Genomic DNA, 24,921 nt, shown 5'->3' on the forward strand with positions numbered 1-24,921 from the left:
CCCCCCCCCCCCAGTGGACGAGGCTTCTTGATTTAGACCGTCCGCTGAGATGAGATGCACTTTTTATGTACCACAAAAATCCTCTATGTCTAAAAATCACGTTGTGACTCTTGCACTGTCTTTCTCCCCTCCCCTCGCTTCCTTTCCATTTTTGCTTAGCAATGCCTGCAGACACAGAAAGCTTACTTAGCAAGCAGACTGTTTCCCATTCCCATTGGGATTTCTCCAGGAGCACATTGTCATCATCACTCAAACTAGTTCAGCAGTACAACCTGCGGGAGATGTTGGTTAAGACCGGGGCCATATTTTTCAATCAATACCTTGTGTGACCCAATCAATATGCTCTTACTCACTGATAAATCCCAGCTTCGGGACACTGGTAATATATCAGTGTAAAGACTTTGTTGTCCAGGATGTTAAAGTTAAATATCCTGTGAATGAGTGTGGTGTAATATCCAAAACCAAGTAATATCTGGATGTTACTCTACATTAATTATAAATGAGGCAGCAACTGTCCCTTGACATACTTGCTGGCCATTATGTGATCTGCTTATTTCACAACATGGTCCAGAGGGGAACTACAGTATTGCTAACCCCCTAAATCACCTGTGTCAACAATACATTTGGAAAGTGTGAAGTCAATTCCGTAACCACCATCTATTTCACTGGCAGAAACATGAGCTCTGTCAGCTGATTTTTCATTTTCTGACCACAGTAAACGAAAGGGCGGGGCAGTATGTATCCTAATGCCTTTTTGTATTATTTTTGTATTATTGTATGTCTTTTGCCCCCTCTCTCAATTAATGTAAACAACACATTGGCCCCTTTCAGGATGCTTTAAGAAAAATATCTTCTAAGATCAAAAAAGTTTATAATCACAAAGGAATATGGATCTAAAGCTTTCCAGTGCTTATTACAAAGCGTTCAATGTAAGGCTCAATACCACTTAATATAATACATTTGAAGCCACAGTGAGGAGCCGATCAATTTAGCCTAGCAAAAGACTTCAAACAATAGAGAACGGCTAGCCTGGCTCTGCCCATCAGCACCTCTAAAGCTCACTAAATAACACGCTATATCATATTTTATGTTTGTTTAATCTGTTCAAAAAGCTAGGGTTGTGTGCATAAGCACATTTCCCAAAAGTATTTTCCAAAATGTCAAACTATTCCTTTAAATCTCATTCTGAGGTTCACTGATGCTTCATACCAATAACAGATTAAGATTGATGACCGAGTCCGCTTTCATTCAAGGTGACTTTAAGCAATAATAGCAGCAAGGAAAGCAATAGGCCAACCAGGCAATGATTCATCATAGAGATTCAGCTGATGTCAGTCACACATCTTAATCTTTGGGCTAACCTGATGAGCCTAATTAAGTCATCCTGGATTGTTTTTGGATGTAAAATGTCTCCATTGGCTTGTGTATTGATCTGATACAGAAATTATTTATCACTGTGTGTTTTCCCTTGCTGCTGTGTACTGCAGAACTGATCTTCCACGATTAGCTTTTCCATAGCTAAAATTCGCAGGAAGATAGATGAACTTGATGGATGTGAAGGCTACACTCTACGCACAGTCTGTGTGAGCGGTTCACTCTGGGAGGAACAGACACTATCATTGAGTTACATGGACTGAACTCACCGCCCCTCCATTAGCATTCCCAAGAGGATACAGACAGACTCGCTTCACACACACAATGCTGGTTGTACTTTATTATTTCCTGTGTGTGGCATTCCATACTCGATTCACCATTCTCTTTGAACTCACTGGACATTTTAAATGATATGAGAATTGGGATGGAAGACTGTGATAGTTACATGATCTCCCACCTTGATCCCATCACTCTGGATCTTTAACACACCTACTTCAAATGCCTGAGAGGCTTTCCACCCGTCTGTTTTGGAGTCCGAAGAGATGCAACAGAGCCTGAGAATTTGCCCCGTGACAGTAGTCTCTCAGGGAGTTTGCAGGACTGTCAATGAGGCTGATTTGGATTCACTGTGCTGCATAGATCCTACAATCTAGTTGAATGTTTACGCCTGGGTTGAACTAAATGTGTGGGAATAAGCCCGACAGGTCGCCTCTCAGAGGTCCTGGGTACATGACTGTGTTTTTTTATTTATTTCTAAGTGGCTTGAGCAAGAGTGTCACTTTTTGTCACAATTGTGCTTATCTCCTTTTGTCCTCTGTCATCCTGACATAGATTGATGTAGAAGAACCACTGATCCTGCACTGTGTTCTGTGTGGCTGTTGAAATAAAAATAAAGATGAGGAATGCAACTTTAATTGTGAACATTAAAAAAGACGATGTTGTGATAAAGGAGATGTTTTGCATGGTCAGCATGCATTCAAATAGGCTACCTGCACTGATCTTGTGAGTAGATCCTGTAGTAGTAGTTTTTTTGCACATGCACTTTTAAATGTTTATTGGCAAGGTCCTTTTTTGATATCTAGCTCTTGCTGTTCTTGAGCATCTGCCAAATGAATGTAATATAATGTTTAATCTGTATTCTTTGGTATATAAGGAGTTTACCTGCTCAATATATAGCAATGTCTGTGACCAACTGTATATTCCCAGCACAGGGCCACATGTGTGTGTGTTTGCTTTTTGTGTTTTTTGTCTTTTGGTTTAACAATTATTATCCTGTAGTTTATATTGCTTTGGGGACCAGAGGAGATGATCAGCAATATGCTGAATATACACAGGGGGAGAATTCAGAGTCACTCCAGTGAGAGTACACCAGAGGTAAACCTCATCCTTATACTGTCTCAGGGCAAGAAATCCCATACCAGACAATGAAATAACATTGGGACTATTTTTCTGCAGTAATTCAAGGCAAAACATGTGTTCTTGCAAGGTGGAGAGTTTTTAAGGGTGCAAAGTGAAAGCAAAATGCTTGAATAAGCATCTTGAGTTATGGTAAAGAGGAAACAAGGAAGAAATGGGGCAGGTTGAGACGATGCCTGTCAGGGTATAATGAAGTACAGGGACACTCAACATGCTCAGGCTCATAATACCAAATCCTTGGAGTAGCAATAATTACTGTAAAAGCCACTTGCTCCTAAGGATGATGGTGAAGCAGCTGTAGACCCCCATCCCTCCGATGCGGGGCTGGTTTAAAATGTCATGCAATTATTTCACAGGTTATTTCTTGGTGTCCTTCAGGGTGGCAAGGTTAAATGAAAACCATTAGCCAGACGCTTCCTTTGGTCGAAGTGTCTGGGAGTGCTCAGATTTGGATACTATGGGAAAACCTGACACTGTGTTGAATGTAGCACTCAGAATTAGGCTAGCATTATAAAACCTGTCTATCATTGCTGATAGTTCAGTTGGTTTTAATCATGATTATTAATCATTTGATGATCAAAATACCATCTTTGTGTGCTATCCAGTGAAGAAAATTCAACACAATCAACCATGCATCACAGAGTACAGGTCATATATTGCTGTCAGCCACACAGCACAGCAACGTTTTTAATCCTCACCAGCTAATTGAATTTCCATTGTTGATTGAACATGTTGTAATTGCACCCAACACTGACCTTTGACCCTATTGACGTGAAAATAATGTATGAGTCTGTGAGGGACATAAAATCAACCACTACTACATGGGGGAAACTATTCTTGCAAGCACTTTTGTCAGTGCAGGACTTTAGGTGCAAGCGTGCGGCTATTTCCTGAAGACAGAACGTACCAGTTCAGGGCTGATACAAGTCAAACTACCCAGAAGCATTGGTAGAAAATAATTGTTCTTCCATTTCTGGGTCTCAGAAATTTGGTTAGCATGTGTCAGTACAACATACATGGATGAATACTGCAAAGACCCGACACCTGGTGATGATAAAATGATGTTTAACATCTGCAGCCTATGAGATTCCACAGTTCCTTTATTCCAGTTACATAACTACACTGCACATTGCCTATAGCAGCAAAAATAGCTAAATTTAGTGGTAAATGTTTTAGTTTCATCTTACCCTCTATAAAGCAACTCCTGTACCGAGCATCCATTTAAAAAACAAAAATTGCCTGACCTCATTATTGAGCCTCCTAAAAGTTTTTGAGAAAGCTGGTTACAGTTCACAGCCCTCCCCTCAGCACTCCTCTCCCTCCACTTGCTCCTTTGCCCTTCTCCAACCTTATTTTCTTCATCCCTCTCTTACGTTAGGAGTCCCACAGTGTGCAGCCACCACTCAGGTTCACCAGGCACTGCTTGTTCAGTTCATGCCTGTGTGAAGCCACCTCATTTGTGTAACGAGCTATGTCTTTAATGTAGTATTTAGTTAGTAATGTTGTCTATGATCCATGAGAAGCTGAGTTAATAATGGTTGTGTAGTGGACCTGAGCTTGGCCCAGAATATCCAAATCCATCCAATTGTGTGTTGGAAAGTTTTCAGCTGCAGAATGGTTAGCATCAGTTGCCAATTATTCTAAACAAAGAAGTCATTCATTCCACTTATTTGAAACATAAAAAGCTGGATTGTGAGGTTATCCCACCTGTTACACAATCATGATGTCATGGCAGAGCAATTAGGAAAAAGTCAACAAAAAAAAAAAAAACTTAGTCCCCTTTATTGCAATGCTGTCTGTTCCTACTAACATTAACATGCCAAAACAGTAATGGTGGCTTGACACACCCTGTTTTGTTCTGGTGAAGTTCACAATACAAATTACAAGCATCTGTATCTACACTCAAGAGGGTTCATGTGTACAGTGTGACATCTGCTTCGGCTATTGCCTTGTCTGCAGCTGCCTGGTTTTCATGGGTTTCCCTTTTTCATCCCCAAATCCGTTAAAAGTTAAAATAGCACATTGTGCACCAAAGCAGTGACTAATGTGAACATTTTCAGTTTGGTGGTTCACTAAATCACAAATCAGCCTTGACCACAGCACATCCAACAACCACCACTCTGATTTGTTGGTGCATGCAAACAAGGTCTATCTTGAGGATTGGCGCTGCTGGAATGAGGCTTGTGTTCCGTTTGACAAAGCATATGACAGCTCCTGCTTATTGGACCGCAGCAAACACAGCTTGGTCAAAATTTAAAAATCTAAACTTTATGAGGCTTTGATAATTATATGATACAATAAAAGTAGTATGGATCATTTATGCAAAGATCACAAGACACAGTTTCCCTGAGCTGCATTTTTATGATCCCCCATTGATGTGCCCAGTCTTGCTTTTCCAGGTCCCATAAAATATTAAATAATGCGCTATTCATATTATGTTCCCAAACTGTACCTGCTGGATGACCCTATTCAACTTGTTTTCCAGTGCTGTTCTTTAGCCACAGAAATGGGAAAATACAACTGAGGCATCACTTACGCTTCAGATATTTTTTAGGCTGGTTTGGTCTTCATTTAAAGGATAAGACCTGCATTAAGAAAAGACACATGTTACTGGAAATATAAAGCCATGTCAGTGGTGAAAAGGAAGGTTGGTGTTGTTTGATTCTGCTGATCTCACTGAATGAGCCACCCTGTCTCTGTATAGCAGATGTTCGCCAGGAGTGTGCGTATTCATTTCATATGGGAGTTGAGGCCTGAGTAGCCAGTCAGGGTCAGCCTGGGTCTCAGGCTCTTCATTTAGCAGATGCCAGGAGACACCACAAAGCTGAAAGAATGTGTGAACACTGCCCAGTTTGGGATTTAAAAGGCTGCCCAGGGTTTTGCTTCGGCCGCTGTGATACTATTAAAAACCGGTAGCTTTTCTGTCGGCGCTGAATGAGCATCATCCGATTTTTCATCCCAAAGCCCAGTGAAAAACACAAGCGCCCTGGGAGCAGAGGCGGTAGTCATGTCAAGCTCCTGTTAACCAAAACTTGAAGCACTGGAGTCTTCACAAGTTTCAGACGGTGCCTTATAATAGAAAGTTTTCTTTCTCCTCTGCCTTTTCCAAACAGGATTTTGGGAGATACAGATGTCTTTTTTTAAAACAACATTTATTCTTGGCTGTGTGGCCCAAAAAATACTAAATATATTCTCACTAGGGCTGCCAATCGAATAAAACATTTAATTTATTGCATGATTGTTAAAAGTTTACTCATGTTTATTTGCAAATTAATGTCATGTTTTTTATCTGTTCTAGACGTTCTTAAGTTTTTAATGCTCTTATCAATATGGTAGTGGACAAATATGCTTGCTTTATTCACATGTATATTTATTTTGCGACAAACCGAAACACGACACAACACGTGACTATCTAGAATATTTTCCAGGATAACCTCACAAGTACTGTATGCTCAAACATTATGCTGAAAGCATAATACGGCAAACTCAAGCCAATCAAGCAAAAACATTACTTAATACTAATTCTCACATAATAGTTAGATAGTGGCACACTATCAGGGTTCATCACCAGCATCAGTGCTGATCCTGTTTAGGATTATCACAAAAGTCTGGATCCTTTTCCTCTCTTTATTGAAGCTGTAATAAAAATGACCTCCAGTCAGCTGTCTTAGTAAATGTTGACACAAATCTATTGACAATATGCAAAATATTAAAAAGAAGCTTGCATCATTTACAGTATTGTGTAGCGGTTTATGCATAATGACGAGGCAGTAGTTTGAGTTGTTGGGGTCTCTGTAGTGATACATGTTAAGTCCATTGAGTGTATGATATCTACATCACAGACATTTTCACAGGAACACAGGCTTCCACCATGACACTGCATCATTTTCACATGGTGCTGCTTCTTTTATCTCCACCTTAAGAAAGAAACTACTAGTGGTGCGGTGGTCAGAATGCTGCATTTAAGTGCCCTCGGATATATTTTGATTGCATGCAGGCTGTATTGCCTGTATTCCAATGGATTAATCAACTGCCCAAAAGAATGAAAACTAGATTTCTGTTACATCTGAGCCACTTAATTGCGATCTTTAGAGTGTGGGAGGGTGTGTGAGTTTAACAAATGTAAAGATTTGATACATTTGCATATTGTCTTTTCTTTTTGTTAGATACAACCTGTGTTTAATTTAAATTGTTCATTTAACGAAGGTTATCACATTAGTAGGAACACTTGGAAAATAAATAAACTAAACATCAGTTGAATTTCATCAACACTACAACAGAAAGTTAGTCCGTGCTGATTGATTTGGAAAGTTTACTGAATAGCAACCCACAGGTTACCACTATTACAGGCTCTATTTTTTAGTGCTTTGGATGCATATAGTAGTGGGGGCATTAATGCTGTCTACAGACAAAAACACTTTTATTTACTCCAAGGATATGTAACCTACTGCTGCTAGCAAACTTCATCAATCAAAATGCAGCAAACCGTAGTTGTTAACACCTTTACAGGTGACAGTAACTGCACCAGAATCATGACACGGTCTGGCAATGTGAGACTACTAAACACAGGTCCTAATGGGTTTTCCCCACTGGGAATCAGACATAGATTCATTAGTAGTCAAGAATAATTAGAAACTTGTTCAAATGCACTGCAATTGTTTGATACTATGAAACAGTTAAACATACAGTTGGTCAGTGCTGTAAAGCATAAACATAAGCGCTTTAAGACCATGTTTAACATACACCACTAAAAGGCTGAAAATCGATTAAGCTTATAACAAAACGCAATCACAGGTTATACAGAAAAGTAATAACATCTAATAAGAGATGGAGAACATTTTTAAATTTCATCTGGAATTCTCTTGATTTTCTTGAATTTCGTGTTTTTTTTCTTGCCATCTGCTCTTCCTTATGTTGTTTTTGTAATACAGATATTAAAGTGGTGACTGTCACACTTTTGTTGTTTGCTGAAAAATTCGGCTAACATCCATTTAAGCTAATGATGTAGGCTACCAAATATGACACATTAGTAGCAGTGTTTTTAAATGTTATTGAGATACTTAAAATTATTTAGTAGTAGGCTAGTGTCAGTTATGCTTTCTAAATGCACATAACTGTACACATGGCACCTTTAAGCCCCCATACATTTTGTGAAACTTTGATTGTTAAGGCAGTTGAGGGCTTAAATGCCACACATTGCTAAGAGTCCTTAGTTTACGAGAAGCACTTAAAGGCAGCAGGAAGGAGTCCACGCCTCCTATAAATCCTGATTGGCTCCCAATTACTAGCTAGTGTCCCTCATTGGCTGTTGCGCATCCATTGAATCCCCTCCTCTACCTTTGTGAATTTCTTGCGCTCCCGTTGAAACGCCTGGTTGTTGTTTCCCGGGATAAGAGGAAGAAGTTATTTAACCCGCGCTGTCGGAGGTTTGGGAACACCGAGAGAGGATAACAGAAGCTAAACCGAGGAAGCTTCACTTTTTTTCTGTGAGCAGAGGACGATCTGCGTGTAGAGGATAGTAGTCTGAAAGCCAGGGGGGGATATAACCTACCCATCACCTTGTAGCACAGCGCGCTGTGCAAGGGGCAGCGGTGCAACTCCTCGAGCCAGCGTGCAACACCGCTCCACTGGATTGTGTTGCAAACCAGGGAATGACATAAAAATACACAGAGATGGTTAACTACCCGCGGGGACCTTCAGAGACCACAGAGACACTACTGCTGCTATTGCTGTGAACTTGTATGTCCTAAAACCGTACAGACGAAAAGGGGGGATTACAAAAGTGCTTATTCTTCTTATTACCAGCAAAGGGATTAATAATGCCGGACCAAATCACAGTTTCAGAGTTTGTGGCAGAGACGAATGAAGATTATAAATCGCCGACTGCCTCTAACTTCACCACCAGGATGTCCCACTGCAGGAATACAGTGGCTGCTCTGGAGGAGGTGAGTGACTATGGGGGGACTGGGATTGTAGTCCCCATTAATAATAACCTGACCAAAATAAAACCTATTCTCTCTTGGGTTACCCATTCATGATATTTACATATTAATAGTATTTGGTTAATAATAAGGATGTATGTCAGCTCAGAGTTGTAGGTCACCTCTATACAATTTTAGAAAGGAAAATTGCCCTCCACTGCACCTCTACCCATCCCTCATGCTCCATATATTCTAACGAGCCCAGCCATTGTTTATCAAGATTTGTATCACTGTACTGTATCTTTAGTGTGTCAATATAGGCTAAAGTAGTTTTATAATTATTTCTGTCCCCTTACCGATTACCCAGAAGGGCAGGTATAGTCAAATCAGTTGCATATAGCTCAAAATCATGTATCACACATTCATATATTTGCCTCAAAGGCCTTTATAATCTGACCAACATTTGGCAACCCTCTATCTGTAGACCCTCAATTAGTGTAAGGACACACTCTTTAAAAAGACATAAAATAAAAAGAAAAGGTAAGGAACCTCAAGAAGAGCAACAGAGGAGGGATCCGTCTTCCAGGACAGACATACATGCAGTACATGTCCTCTGCAGAGTGTAGACAAAAACAAGAGTAACATTGAGAAACACAATGACATTATAAGGTTATAGACTGCAGACATGTAGTGTAAAGTGAGAAAAACTATACAGCATCTTTTTTACTTGGGATAAATGCAAGTAGTTTGGTTAAATTTTCATTCCCACAGTGATGGAGGAAGAAATTTTACTCTGTTTCCCCACTTTACAACCACATCACACTGTATGTGCACAGAGAACACTTTGTTGCAGGTCATGAGGAAGAAGGACACTTCCGCTTTGTTCCCTGACAGCCCTCAACTGCCTCCCTCCCTCCCTTGTTATAGTTTCCCTACTTTGTGTGCTGTATGGTAGAGCCTCGCCCTGTCGGATGGTAAAAATAGAATTTCCCACATGAGCAGCTCAGTGTGTTATGTGTGTTAGTGTCTCACTGCTCTGTAGTAGATGTTAGATGGTGTGTGAGGAAATGAACAGTTTCCTCCTGATTTCACTGTGGAAAGTTTTAGTTGTCATCCGAATGGAATTGTGACAGACAATGCTGTGTTGCAATTTATTTTAAAAACAGACATCCGAATGCACGATTAGTGCACAGGCGAGATAAGTTGTGGCATCTGTCAGCTTTACTCCTACTTCATTTGACCCGTGTGTGTGGAATACTGAGCCAGGCAGCCAGATATACACACCTGCTCAGGGTGGCAAGTGCTACACTTGGGCGTCAGACACCTTGCTATCCACCGTTTCATTCAAACCACAGCTGCTGCTGCTGCTGGTTTTCAAATAGCAATTACTCTGCTACTGGGAAGTATTTGAACTGCTTAGTGTGGAATTTGCTTTTCTGTAGGAGTAAGCAAATAAGTGTGTGGATTTTACTTTTTTGAAATTGTAGCTCAGCAATAATTGCTTGCTGGTGAGGTTGGTGTGAGAATCAAATTCAGCAACTTTGTTCTAGTGATGAGCTGCAGTTGAAGCTGCTGAGTTGTTGCAGAGAGATGAGGAGTAGCATGCTGGTGTTTCACATCTGACCAGTTAAACACTGCAGTGGATAGGGAAACTTCCACTTATTGTCTGCCCTCTTTTCTGGAATCTCAAACAAACACACTCAAATAAAAGCTAATATACATATGTACAAACAGGCTTCCCCAAGTAGCTGGTATTTTTTTTGAAGATTAAAAAATATCTTTTTTTATATATTCTTGTTAGTGTTTCCTGACATTTTGAGGAATCATCAACAGGATGACTCTTTTACCCTTGAGTGTAATGATGCGTCCATATACTGTATATTCATGAATACTAAATTAAACACACGTATCAGATTTAGCTGTTTTCAGCATTATGCTGAGTTTCAACCTCTCTAGAACAGCAGTTTGTTATACAAGCGCTCACTTCTTAGCTTTTACCCTTGACCTGACAGTTGAGGACTGGCTGCATGGAGCAGCACAGTGTTCTGTGAGGCTACAGGGGGCTGGTGTATCATTTTAGAAAATGCCTTGTTTTTTTGTGAATTGGTACCTAATAATAACCTAGTAATTAGTGTTGATGTATGTTTTGTTGCTGACTTCAATATTTTTGCATACAATCTTCTATTGCCCTATTTTTTTCTAAATAAATACTCTGGATATGATAATACTATCAATTGAAAAACTGTGTATATGTTTCCAGTATATAATATAGTTACTTTGCAATATGCATCTAGCAGCCTATCTTCAAAGTGCAGGTAATTGCAGTGTATGATTATGCATTGTGAACATTAAGTATTCCACTACATTCTACAGTTTAAAACAAAAAATATCAAAAAGAACCAGGCATATGGGCTGCATATCATTTCTAGTCCATCCCAAACAGGAAGCATGGGAGAGACGTGAGGAAATCATGCAAGGAGAGAGGAAACAAGGAAATGTGTTTTTTAGAGAGATGAGTCGTCCTTTCCTTTTTGGAGCATCACGTGAATTTGTCAGCTTTATGGGCAGAGTTAGCAACATCTTTTAGCTGCAGGGGTCTCTTGTATCCTCTCTCACAGCTCCTTGGAGATATCTCCTAGAGCCTTGCTTCTCAAGGCAGGAATAAGAAGAAGACCTTAACAAAGAAGATCAGAACAACTTCGGGTTAAAGTGAGGAGCTATTAAGAGACACGAAATTCAGACCTAGTAGCAGCAAATGTAGCCTCTAGCCACTAGCCTCAAGCAGAGATGAGGAATGGACTACAGGCGTCTGGTAAGCTCAGTACTTTCTAAGTCCAGATGCAATGTTCATATATGCAATAGCACTGCCCAAGACCAATAAACACAGTTGAGGGTATATTACTTGCTCTGTATTTCCAAATCAGGCCTGCATTGTTTTAAAATAGCTGATGCAGTCACCTTCTTAAAAGACCTTAATTGACCTCTGGGTCTGGTTGTTTACAGGAAGCCTTTAAACACATTAACAGGAAAGGAGACTCAAGCGCTCAGAGGTTTTACGTTAATGGATGAGTGCACAAATGTTGTGTAATTACTTCTTTCTAAGCTTTAATTGCATCTGACACAACCTTAATTTGTCTAGTAGTTTTCCTGGCTATTAAGAGGCCATTCAAAGAACTTGTGTGTTGTGTGTGTGTTTGTGTGTGCACAAGCATGTGTATGTTTGCGGGTGTGTGTCATTAAAACCCAAAACATGTTAAGCCATTAAGAGTATGCCGGGCTTTATGTCATGACCCCCTCTGTGCTACTGTAAACAGGGCTTTTCTTCTTCCCCCACACTTGTGTTGACTATCCAGACTTTTCATAAATAAAAGCTCTTTGCTCGGGTTTCCCCCTCAAATTTGAATTTAAAATGATCTGAATGGCAAGTAATGATGACACCAGTACACTGGGAATGCAATGTAACCCTGATCGTAATTATTTTGTCAAATACTTTGTGTTAAAACAACACTAGGGAACTCTTCCCGCTTTGGTCCCCCTACAGATTGGAAGCAGAAGTACCATTATATCTCAGTGGAACTACAGATCTGCTACCCGATCTGGCCAATCTGATAAACTTACTTATGGCTGATGGCGAACCGCAAAGTGAATGCAGAAGTGCCACTGAACCGATTTTGAAACATTACTTTAAGGTACAAAGAGCTCTCTGATGTTTCTTTAAATTCAGTTCTGATTTATAGTAAATTTGAATGAAACGTGATATGCTAAGGTTTTATAAAATGCCACATCTAATAGAATTTAGTCTTTTGCTTTCTTGGTTTATAAGTGTGACATTGAAATGCATGACCTAACAAGTTCCATTTGAAGGAGGCATGGGTCCCGAGGGCTGCGCTGTGTTAAGTATTGATCTTGATGAAAATGCCCCCATGCTTTTGTCTCGTCTGAGAAATACTCATGGTGATGTCTGCAGGATGTCTGTCTGAGGCCAGAAACTGGCACACATTGTAGTTGTCCTATATCTATTTTAGCATCTTTGACTGTTTTTTTCACCCCAGTTACCAAATCCTTCCTGGCAGAGAGAGACTCCTAAAATGAGGCAAGGAATAGAGTTATCTCCTTGAACAAATCTCAAGTGCATTCGTCTAGCTCAGGTATGAATACGAATACATTTGTGTGTTGCACTTATGGCTCACTATGAAGTTGTGGCAGGCATCAAAAGCTTTAATGGTGTATTAATTCTCTGGCAGAGTGGATCAGTTATTGACACTGTGTATTACATCAAACTGAATACAGTGAGGTGAGTATGACTGGATCTGACTCAAACAGTAGACTGCAGAAGATTGCTGAGTATCAGGGCTTGTGGCTGCAAAACAACCATCACTACTTGACATTCAAGACAAGCTTTTGTGTTGTCAGCAGTGTAGCCCTTTGATAAGTCTGTCAGCTGCCTATAGTCAGACAGAGACGTAATATGTTTCATGACGGTACAGCTGCTTCGTAATTTAAAGTTGCTTGACAGGTAGAGTGCATGCTTGTAATGCGATCTTAGACGTCCCTCGTTATTGACGTTAATAGAAATATCCTCAAATGTTTTAGACCCTCCTGGCCCATAAGCAAAGTTCTGCGTTTGTCCTCAGCATGTCTATCTCTCTAGCCCTGCTTGTATATTTACATAATATTTATTTTTACAGGGACAAGTACATAGCATCAACCAAAACCACATACCACAGCAGTCATGAACTATAGTTTGCAACAATTGCCCCTAGATGGGCCTTGTAAAAATACACATAGCTCAATAACAAAACATACAAAACAACACAAAACAAAACAGTAATACAATACTAAGTACCCTTAAAATCTTTATGTAAGGCAACTGATTATCGGTGCCTTTTGAGATCCTTTTGAACAGAGAGAGACGGCTCTCTGATGTTTTGGAGAAATTACCTAATTACTGTAGAAGCTGTGGGGATCTTGTGCCTCGCATAGGCCCAAATAACAATCCACAACACTGCACTAATTGTAGGCCTTTATCCATAGAGAGAAAACCGAGCCGCTGCATGGTCTATATCCTCCCTTATGTAGTGCCAGAAATCAACCCATCCACTAGGCCTCTCCTTCCTGTTCCATATCCCTTTGTCCAGTTTATTAATGTTTCACCCATTAATAACATTTATTTATAGCCCTTTCAGCTTTTTTTTGGTCATTATTGGTGTTTAGGGGGGTTGAGAGTGACTCAGTCCAAAAGGCTAGCATCATTAGTCTTCCATCTAGCTATTATTTCATCCAACAGAGGTCAGTCACACTGGTATGCCAGCTATGCACTCGTATGGCATGCTGCCTTGTTGCTTGATTTTGTTGAGAGGTTATTAGAGAGTAACGCTGGGAATGGGGACGGTATTTGAAGCATCCGTGGGTGGCCGTGAAGGCCACACCAACCTCCAGTCTGCTTCTCATGGACTGTTTCTGCTGTTGGTGAACAACAAGGTAATTGGGCTTGTAAAATAGTAAGTAGATTCTCAATAAACTTGAGTGTTAAAGCAGGTGAATGCCTGCTGTGAGCATCTTTAGTCTCTTATCTCTTTATAGCACCACTAAGCTTAATCTCAGGCTACCGGTTGTTTCGGGTGCTTTAACTTGACCTGAACCTGTATCTTCTGCTAACACAAGATGATATCGCATTTAATTTCCAGCTGCCTCTGTGGCTACACTGCTCTGTCTTTGCATTAAAGGTTGTTGCAGAACTAAACCCTTTTTCTCAACTACTGCATTGTACGTCCCATTTAAAGTGTAATGATGTATAGTTGGTGTGTTAACATCCGAAGGCAAGTGTGCTCTCGCAACTCTTCTCCATGTGACAGGCTGTCAGCTTGTGTTGATGCTGGAGTAGTTCCCGAGTCAAGGGAAGCCCTAGCCTTTATGTACCCTGATTGCTTCCCCCATTCCAGGAAAGGTTGGCGGGAAGGGCTGGCCTGGCTGGGCACAGCAGCTGCCCCCCTGCAACAGGTGGCCTGGAGGAAAGTTTGAACAAGGCTCCAGACAGTGGGATTATCGATGCAGCGACAATCCACATTTAATAGCTTTAGAGACACACGGATGGCTATATAAGCTCTAACGCACACATGGCCTAAATGTGCAGACTGGTCCAAGTGAGCGGTCCCAACCCCCAGCCACTATGGCCAGTCTTCAGGATACCACCTAAGAAGCTTAATGCTTCCTATAATTGAAATGGGATTTCTGGCAGGATCACTGCAGTTCTGTTTCCTCTCTTCACCATCACTCTACATCAGCTGTCCCTACTGTCCCTTGACTTTGTCTCACTGTACTTAGTACACCAGAGTAGGCCAAGTACATTAAAGCAAAGCCAACAACACATTCTTCCCAATCCTGAGCATGAACTTTCAGTTTTTAGGTAAGAATTGTTCATGAGTTTCCTTAATTAGCTGTTACGGATGCATTTGTGGTCAAGAATGATGGGAAAGTCTTATTGCCATTGTTTTGGTCTTGGATATAGATGCACAAAGTTTTTATATACAGATGATCAAATATCATGACATTCTTGACCAAATATCTCGATATTGTGACGATGTTGTACGGTTGACTATTGGTGCTTTAACAACATTTTATTTACACAATGAGATTTTTGATAAATATTCTGCAGAAATTATTTAATGACTTAGTGGGTACAGCTAAATAATAGAACAGCTAGAACAGTCGGGTAAGTTCAGAAAATCACATCACTTTACTGTAATTCAGCCTGTAAAACCAGGAAAAGAAACCACTTACCATAATATGACATATCCAAAATGAAAGATGATATCTAGTCTCATATCCAAACAACATCAATATATTGCCCAGCCCTAGGTTTAGGCACTGTAAGCAATATTTATTATCCTGTAGATTTTGCATGTGTAAATAGAGGTTTAAAGACATATATTTTAGTTGTGTACTGTTCTCATATTTTGTACCAAACAGTTCAGGATCAAGCAAAGTCCCTTTTCATCCTTAATGTGGGATCTCCGTGATTCCTATTAGATCTTTGATTGAAGCGTGAGCTCTCTCTCAAGCCTTGCCGAGTACAGCAGTGTCTGTGTTATCACCCAGAGACAGACTCAGACCCGGCCCTCATTATGATGCAGCAGGCCTCCCCATGGATCAACCAGGGGTGAAGGTCCCAGTCCGGTCCCAGTCGATTCAAAGCCATGATCTCCCTCATCCCCTGATGGGCTTTGACTGTTTTAATGTGATATGGTTTTACTCACTCTTGGACACCCTCCATCAATGTTGAGTGCAGATGGGGGAGTGAATTTATTGTGTAGAGCCCATTGGCAATTGTCAGTCCTCCAAACCAATTGTTTGGTTTTGAGGAAGGTGAAATCTCAGTCCAGCAGGTGGACTGTAGGGGATCGAGGTGAAAGGCGAGACTGCCTGCTCTCTGTCCTACAAAGAGGTTAGGGGGTTTGACACCAGGGACACTGGGGGTAAATGGGAATTTAAAGCTCATCTCATCCATCAGAGTGTCCTGTCCCAGATTATCTGAGACTGCTCCTGTTGACAACCATTGTTCCCAGACAGGCCCTGCCTCTTCATTAATGAACTCCACCATTGATCTGCAGTCTTGGCCACTTGGCTCTGCTGGGGGCCAGGGTGGGATGGGAGGGGTGAATCTTCACAGTTGTGTTGTCCTGCTGTCACTTTCACTCAGGGAACAGACCCACACTTTTTCTTTTCTGTTGGGGAAATGTTTTGAACTCCTTGGAGGCTCTCAAGGGATTTGAAATCTGCCAATCTGAAAGCCGGAACCAGTCTTTTTAGTCCAGACATTTTGCTCATTGTCATTTTAAATTAGCCCGTGTTTTTACTGTATATGTAATGATTTATTTAATATTCCAATGGTCCGAAAATCCTGATTCCCTTCTGTCTTTTGCCCAGTAGGATACATTGTTATGGTTGCAAGAGTTGTAGAACCTTAAGTACATTTAACATTAAAACCCTTTTATTTCCCGTTGCTAGTTTTATCTGAAGAGACATTTGGTAAGTGGAGTTGACCCTTCACATGTGGCGTTTTTCCACTGCTGGTAACAGCTTGACTCCCCGACGCCTCTGTTTTCAATTGCAGATTTTAGTAACCCTAACCACTCCTGCCGTTGTGGTCCTTGATGGCGCGATAATTTGCTCTAATTACACATTCAACTTAATTTTTAACGTCACTTACACTGCAGTATTGTTTCTCTTATCATGGCAACCGCACTTTAAAATTCCTTTTGTTTGACGGCATTTTACTTACTCAGTCTACCATATTTTCACTGTCTATTTCTTGCCTGTATTTCTTGCCTTGTATTTCTTGCCTTGTATTTTTTTTTCAGTTTGTGTGTTATTGTTTTTTGCTGTTAATGAAAAATGCTGCTACTGTAACGACAAAATTTCCCCGTCGTGGGATGAATAAAGTATAATCTAATCTAATCTAATCTAGTGACTTTTGAGCTTTTCCCTACACTAGTAGAAAGTGCGGTCGTAGCCATGTGAGGACAGCAGTTCAGAGACCTGTTAGTAGACTTTCTTATTCCGTGTTGCCCCATCCAGAACTCACTGGATCAGCAACCAGACACAAAAAAGTCTGCGGAGAACGGAGAACTAAATAAAGGTGAGTAGAGGCCAGTCGAGGAGGTACCATGTAGTGGAAAAACGCCAAGTGTCTCATTTTCATTGAAGGGCTGGGTTTCTGTCAACGAAAACTCTTTTCCTGTTGTGGGTTCCCACCGGAGTTAAAAAGGACTTATTTGAAAAAAAAAAAGTTGTGCCACTGAACTGAGCTCTCAAACCTGCAATATCTCTCTCTCTCTCATTCTCATTCTTACACACACACACACACACACGCTTTCTTTAGTGTTTTACTGCAGCATTTTCCAGGAGAAAATGGGTCATTTGGCTCGTAAGATTTCCAAATTTTTAATTGTCTCAAAATAATTAAGAATAACAAGTGATTAACAATTAATTTCCTCTTTCAGTCAAACTTAAAAAATATTATTTATGTATTACTACAACAGTACAGTATTGTATAGTTTTCCAGATCCTAGCTAATAATAGCAACTAATTGCTGTCAAAGAAAGAAACCAAAATGATGTAAAACAAAACCGATTGCAATTAGACAATCAATTAGCCAATCATGTAATAATTGTTACAGGCCTTCAGATCATTTTCCCTCTACACACTCTACATAAGTGTGCAGTAACTGTTGGCCACTTTGCCTCCGGCCTCACTGCTTTGACACGATGATGTTGACACATACGTTTTTGTGAAAAGAGCCAAAGAGATACCCCAAGGTGAAGTTAGGGGAGTTTTTTTTCCACCCTCAAAGCACAGCACATTTGGTCCTTATTTCCCCAGCCCCTCCTTCCAATGTGGTTTTGATCAGTCTCCTGCTAGTTTACAAACTTCATTAAAGACTCCCCTCAAAGTCAGGGAGACCATTTTAACAGGTTTTAAACTTGGCGCCATCAGGTCTCCACTGTGATTTTAATCCGTTGTATTTTAGGGCCTGACACGTGTAACCCTCTTTTTTAAAAGGAAAAAAAAAAAGGATGTGTGAAGAAATGCAGGAGGTGACAAAATGATAATCTTCAAATGAGAACAATTCCAGACAAAGTATATTTGAAACTTGGCTAGTAACCTGGCTCTGACAAGTCGGATACAAAAAAGAAACACTGCCACCGTGGTATTATCACCAGCCGTCTGGGAAAACCATAGAAACAAAAGCTCTGTCCGGGTCTCTCACCTTGTAAAAACGCCTCAGCAGTTAACATGAAAGATTGTTTTCTCAAACACTTTAGGCACTGCAGTTGATGTTGTCATCCTAGTGGGACTTCTGGCAGCTGACGATCAAGGCTGTTCCAACAGTGGTCTTTGTAGTGCTCACTGAGGAGCTGTAAAGCCCCAAATGTCCTGGTGCTAAAATACCAAAAGGCTTGTAGGTAGATGACACGTTTGAATAGTTGCAGCCAGGCTGAAAAAACCTTAACAGAAACCGAATCAAAAAAGTATTATCCTTCTAGTTTTCAGTCAATCTTGGAGTCTCATATATGTGCATGCGTGTTTGTGTGTGTTTATGAGCTCATCTCAGACAGTCTTATGACATAGTAAAAAGCACCCACCCCATCCCTTTCTCTCTGATCCACACTGCCACTGAACTTGCCTGCTGGAGTTTTCCATTCCCTGGGGCAGGCTGACTACACACATATTAGCTGTCTGACAGAACAGAGAAACCCTGCAACCATGGCCTGTTAGCCGGCTGCTCGAATGAACCCATCTCTATCCCAATATTGACTTTACTCGCTCAACTTGGAGAAAAGTTTTGAATAAAACACTTCAAAAGGAGTTTTCAGTTTTTTTCTTACAGTGGATTTGCAATTTTGAGTCCCTTGAACAAACTCAGGCTAAAGTTAGTCTTACTAGTTGGTCTTACAGTGGTGCTATCTCTAATAAGTAACAGAAAGAGTTAGAGTGAACAGCCTAAGTCGAGCACAGCTTCCTCTGGGATCTGTCTTCTCTTTGATGCCTGCGGGGTTGAACTGTATATTTGACACATGTTTTGAATGAGTCACAGCTTTTCCGCCGTGGATGTTGAGGTGGAGAGAGAGGTAGATAGAGTCCCATTCCTGTGTTTACCCTTACTGTGCCACATGTGGAGCTGTAGACAGCAGCTCTGTCTGGCTGAGAGCTGGCCAGCATTACAGCACCAGGCGAACACTTGAACGCCACACCTGCAGAAAAGCTGACGTGTCGTCCTGTGATGTAGTGGAGTGGTTCTCAAATTGGGAACCTGGGGTCCTTGAAGGGGTTTCCAGGGGGTCCCCAACAAAAAGGAGAATCATTTGTTTTTACTATAATTTCATCCGTTGTAACACAATGCCAGATTGTATGACTATTTTGCACACGGGTTTCTGTCACTTTCTGTAATAAAACATCTAAAAGTAAACATCCATTAGGGGCTGGACTCTGGGACAAAGCCTTATCAGATGGGGAATGACTGAAAACCACTAAAGGCGTGAACGAGACTACTAAAGATATGGTATTGTATTTATTTGGCTACAGGGGAAATCTCCATAAATTGCATTTAGGTAACTTGGCATAACTGCTGGCAGCCATAAGGAAAACAGAACTGTGGTGTATTACCTCAATGTTATGTGTTCCCCCCCATTAACACCCAACGGGGATGCTGTGTTGCAAGGAGGAGGCGGCAGGGGGAAATAGGCAACCATCTTGACAGTAGGGGGGTGAATCCCCAGAGGCCTCACAATCCGATATTATCACAATACTTGTGTCCCGATATAATATTATTAGCAATTTTGAACATATTGCTATATTCTGCGATATATCGCAATTATTATTACCTTTTTTCAACTTTAAAGTATCTCCCCAAAGGAAATCTGTTTTATTTAAAACGATACATTCCTCTGTTTATCTCACTTCAATTGTATTGCTACCAAAATGGAATTGTCAGCAGACAAACTGAACTGTTTGTATTACAGTCTGGTCCACCTTAATTCAATGAAAACAGGTATGTGCTGCAGTACAGTACAGTACAGGTATTTTAAACAATGCAACTTGTTCAAAGAAAGAGTTGTGCAGGCCCTTCTGCAACTTTAAATTACTGTTAAATGTAATTCAAATAAAACTGAATTGAATAAAAAGTTAAATTCGGATGTGCAACTCATACAATAATAAAATGATACTTGATGTCCGTGTATGGTCACAGTATTTGCCATGGAAAATATTAAGATACTATGCTGTATAACATTTTTTTCCCCATGCTCTGTATACCACTTTTACTCAAATGGGATTTGGGTTTTTCTTAAAATATTACAGCTCATCTGTAATTGTGGTGCTGATTACTGTGATGCTTAAGGTCTTGAGGATGGATATTGTGTATGTGCTAGTGGCAGTTATTGATCTGAAAATTGTTCTAAGGAAAATGGATAAGAACCATCTTGCAGAAAGGTCCGCTGTGGTTAAATAAATATGATTGATGTGATGTCAAGTCTTGCCCAGGATTTTCGCATCAAAACCAGTCCATTTTGTTTGTGTTCGCGGGTGAGTGTCAGTTATACAAGAGCTTTTAACACTCTTAGATGTTTAGTAGTTTTCTTTGAGGAGTGAAGTTTGTCTGGGTTTATAATTTTAATCGTTTAACATCTGGCACCTTCATAAAACATGGATTACAACCCGCGAAAGTCATCACAGACACTGTACCCACACGTGCGTCAAATAAATTGGATAATTGCATCCCAGGCTGCCTGATTGCCACAGTATGGTGGCAGACTGATTCCTCGCATGACTGTCGCAGGGAGAAGACTTAAAGGGTTATGCAAGGTTAGGAGACAAGTTATAAAGAGGTGTGTGTGTGTGTGTGTGTGTGTGTGTGTGTGTGTGTGTGTGTGTGTGTGTGTGTGTGTGTGTGTGTGTGTGTGTGTGTGTGTGTGTGTGTGTGTGTGTGTGTGTGTGTGTGTGTAAACCTTGATTGGTGGAACATTTGTATCAAATTATGAGTAGGTATCCGGTTTTAGTATGTTTTCATATTTTCATACATACACTCTGTGTAAATGGTCTGCTGATTTTGTGAGGTCACCGATTGGTGGGTGTTCGAGTTTGCCGTTACGGGCACAGCCATCCTGGTTGCGGATGTGACAATTTTAAAACCGGAGGGAGGAGGGAGGAGCCCTTACACTCTGCATTGTCTAAAAGCCGATTGTAATACTACAGATGGGGAGGATTGCTTGTATTGTGTTTTGTTATAATCAAACATGCGTGTGTGCTGTGTGGTGATGGGGCCTCTGAGAAAAGCGGGACAGCGTCTTGCCAAGCAGACATGCTGTCATCAGCAGATAGTTAGTCAGCAGGAACAATGGGGCTCACTCTCTGCTGGGTCTGTCAGTCACTCCAGCATGCAATCATCCAGGAATGTCTTTCTTCTTCAGACAGCCGGGAAAGAGGTGGAGAGCACTACGATAAAACAGGCCTGTTAGCTGGACGTACTATAGTCAGCGGCGTCATGCCCTCTTCCCCCGTCCATCTGTTTTCATGTGAAGTCAGCTTTTTTTGTTCACAGGACCTCACATTAGTGTTGGAATACTTAAAATAGCCTTTTGTCTTTGAGGCTGACCGAATTAATTTATTTAAAGGAGGAGTAAAAAATCAATTAAATATAATTCATGCTTTAAAGAAGCGCTCTCTCTCTCTCTCTCTCTCTCTCTCTCTCTCTTTCACACACACTCTTCTCTTTATTTCTGTCTTTTTCAGTCATATTAGCTGCAGTTATGTTAGATTGTACATTGAATATCGTTCCTTTTAGAAGATTGTTCAGACAAAACAAGCATTTTGAAGACACCTCATTTGTCACTAGTTTCTGATTTGCCAAAGACCAAAAACTCTTTTTCAGCAGAATAATCAATAATTAAAAAAAAAATGTTAGTTGCAGTGCACTTTCTTAAGGAAACCAATCCAGAACAAATTCGCCCACCTAGTTTGGTATCTAGAATTAACTTTGCATTGTTCTTGGGTTATAGCTGTGCAGCTGGACTTCAAATGTTTCATGTGAACAACTCAGAAAGTGGACAATGGCTGTGTGAAGACTTGGAGACCCTCTTTTTCTAATTTCCCCTTCTTGTTTTGGTCTTGAAGATCTCGACAATGCTGGGCCCACAGCACGTTGGATCCATTTGCTCTAGTTTGGCTTCTCATAGTTGAAGTATGTTCTACCCAGCTGAGCTTTGCCTTGTGACAGCAGTCAAAAATGCTACTTTATATAGAAATCGGTCACCTATTTTGGGGCTCTTGTCTGCTTACAGTCTTTTTTCTTTTCTTCCAGTGGTGGTTGTGGTAACTGCAGGACCAACAGGAGGTGGTTATGAAGCCTGTGAGAGGGAAATCTCCTCAGGATTTACACTTTTTTTTAATACACATATTCATCTCTGTACTTTTCTCAGGATGCCTCGGAGTGTAAATTTACACTGTAATCTATCTGAGCATCCTCAACATTAATTAAGTTTACAGTATCTTCTTTCCCTCTCTGTCGGTCCATGCACACACACTAGATAATATCTATCCGTACTGTGCTCACAGAGATCTGTAACCTGACACACCATTCGGGAAATGCACCTCCATAAGTTAATGGATCCCAGTGGCGACGGCATTCATGACCCATCAGTGTTGAGATAGTCTCTGTAGATTGGCTGGCAGCAAGTGACGCCTGATTGTAATCACAATGATGATAGTGATAATGATGCCATGCATCAAGACACTGGGTAATTTAATTCAATTCAGTTTGTGGTTCCTCCTTCTTCTGACAGGACCAAAGTCAGCAGCGGGGAGGTAGAAAAGAGCCACCCTGGTTAGTTATTTTGACCCGCTATCAGAAGAGGAAAAATGCTGACATCGCATTGACGTCATGTAAAGTGAGCTTGTGAAGCGGCTCCAGGCTCGGAGGCTCGGCCTATTGTTTGAGGATTCAGCTCTGATCGTGTGGTGTTGAAACGCTGCATGGCAGTGTAATTCCTCCCTAGCTGTGAATAGTTTTTTAGAGGTTAAAATTGTCTAATTTTAGAGTTCTATAAACGAGGGCAAGCACATAAGGTGGCTCGGTGCTCAAAGAAGTCTCTTTCTCAACCATGAAGAGCACATTGGAGTGAAAATGTGTGAAAGTGATTAAAGTGCCCTGTGTGCCTGAGTGTGAACGATTTAGAGCAGTGTGTTTGTTGTGTTCAGCTGTGATTGGTTTATTACCCCGCCTGTCTGCCCCCCTCTTGTCTAGCCCCTTGCCCCCGTCAGACCACTCCGTGCAGATTGAAAGGGTCTGCTGGAGCGTGTGTTGGTGTGTGTGTGTGTGTGTGTGTGTGTGAGAAGGAGACGTTTGGCTTGATGGGACTTGTGATGTTTATGTCAATAGTCTCGTGTTAGGCTTTTATCAAACTGATTCACAGGCTGACTACTCGCGTCATGTGGAGGTCAACCAGGGGCTTATCTACCAATGTGGCAGTAGACCGTCGTAGTTACTATAACAAAGTACTGATAGCTTTTATTATTTTATACAGACAGGAAATGAGGCAGTAGTATGTGTACCAGCTGATGTCAGTTGAACTAAAAAGCCCCCCGCCAAGTGAACAAAAAGTAAAGCAAAGTCTACGATACTGTTATATTTTTCAAGATCTGCTGGGAGCAGATTCACCACCATCTGCTTATAAATTTCTTTGCAGCCATTATAAGCTCCTCTAATTCCTTTGTGCATTGCATTGTGGGGCACCCCAAAGTCAAGCAGATTAAGTGCATACTGGCTTTTCTGTGTGTACTTTTAATTTTTGTCATTTTCACACTACACTCTCCAAACATGCTTCAAATTGTAGTATGGAATTGGGATACAGCAAAGGTTTTGCTCTTAAAGCTGCAAAAGTATACATCTTATCTGGCGTTGTAATGGGATTTTGCATTTATAGATAACATTATGACATGCTCTGTTTTAACACAAGCCTGCTTCATATTAACAGAGTTAAACATACTCATGCACGGGAGCTTCCCATTATAACTGAATTCCTCATGATTTTCAAAATGTGTTTTTCAGCTGAAACATTTTAAGTCACGAGGCTGCTCATGATTATGATATTGTGAGGTCAAATTGAAGTTATCTGAATGGCATTGAATCTATGAAAAAGGCTTGCACAGGTGTTGTGTGCTGTAGCCCACAAAGAACTTCTAATACCGTAGCAGTGACACGACAGACTAGAGCAGAACACATAGCTGCCATCTGACTGTATTATTGCAGCATATGCACCAAAAGCTTTAGTCACAAAGTGAACAGATTGTTATAAATCTCTTGTCCATTTGGCTTGTCTTACTCTACAAAAACATCAACGCTACTGCCAGGAAGCCCATCTGATTTTGGAAGAGTGCTGCGTTCGTATTTGCCTCCTCTTTTGTCACATTTATTATTGTTTGTACGTCGTGAAGTTATCTAACTCCACTTGACAACCTGCTTAACTACAAGAATATGTGACTTGCATTCATTTAACCAGTATTTAAGCACAGACAGCCATTAACAGAAAGGTACATAATAACATTACAGTTGATGTGTTGAATCAAAAATCTCTCAACACATTTTCAGTTCTTATATGAAATTATGAATGAAACACACACAGGCAGTCTGGTGTCTTATGGGTTATTTGCTCTA

The 24,921-nt window shown here is 40.8% G+C and overlaps 1 protein-coding gene across 3 annotated transcripts in view; it reads left to right on the top strand.

Annotated features, from left to right (window-relative positions):
• The first annotated feature begins 8,129 nt into the window (after nucleotides 1-8,129).
• Nucleotides 8,130-24,921, top strand: part of asap2a (ArfGAP with SH3 domain, ankyrin repeat and PH domain 2a) — a 55,760-nt gene continuing 38,968 nt past the window's right edge. For 2 of the 3 annotated variants that reach the window (XM_034859190.1, XM_034859191.1), the window contains exon 1: nucleotides 8,130-8,735. In XM_034859190.1, coding sequence (XP_034715081.1) covers nucleotides 8,610-8,735 — 126 coding nt within the window. In that variant the 5' untranslated portion in view covers nucleotides 8,130-8,609. Of the gene's footprint in view, nucleotides 8,736-9,742; nucleotides 9,753-19,338; nucleotides 19,343-24,921 lie in introns of those variants that run through there. The other variant, XM_034859192.1, reaches the window with a different exon arrangement.

The sequence above is a fragment of the Etheostoma cragini genome, chromosome 20 (genome assembly GCF_013103735.1).
Source record: "Etheostoma cragini isolate CJK2018 chromosome 20, CSU_Ecrag_1.0, whole genome shotgun sequence".
In the NCBI taxonomy this organism is placed as follows: Eukaryota; Metazoa; Chordata; class Actinopteri; order Perciformes; family Percidae; genus Etheostoma; species Etheostoma cragini.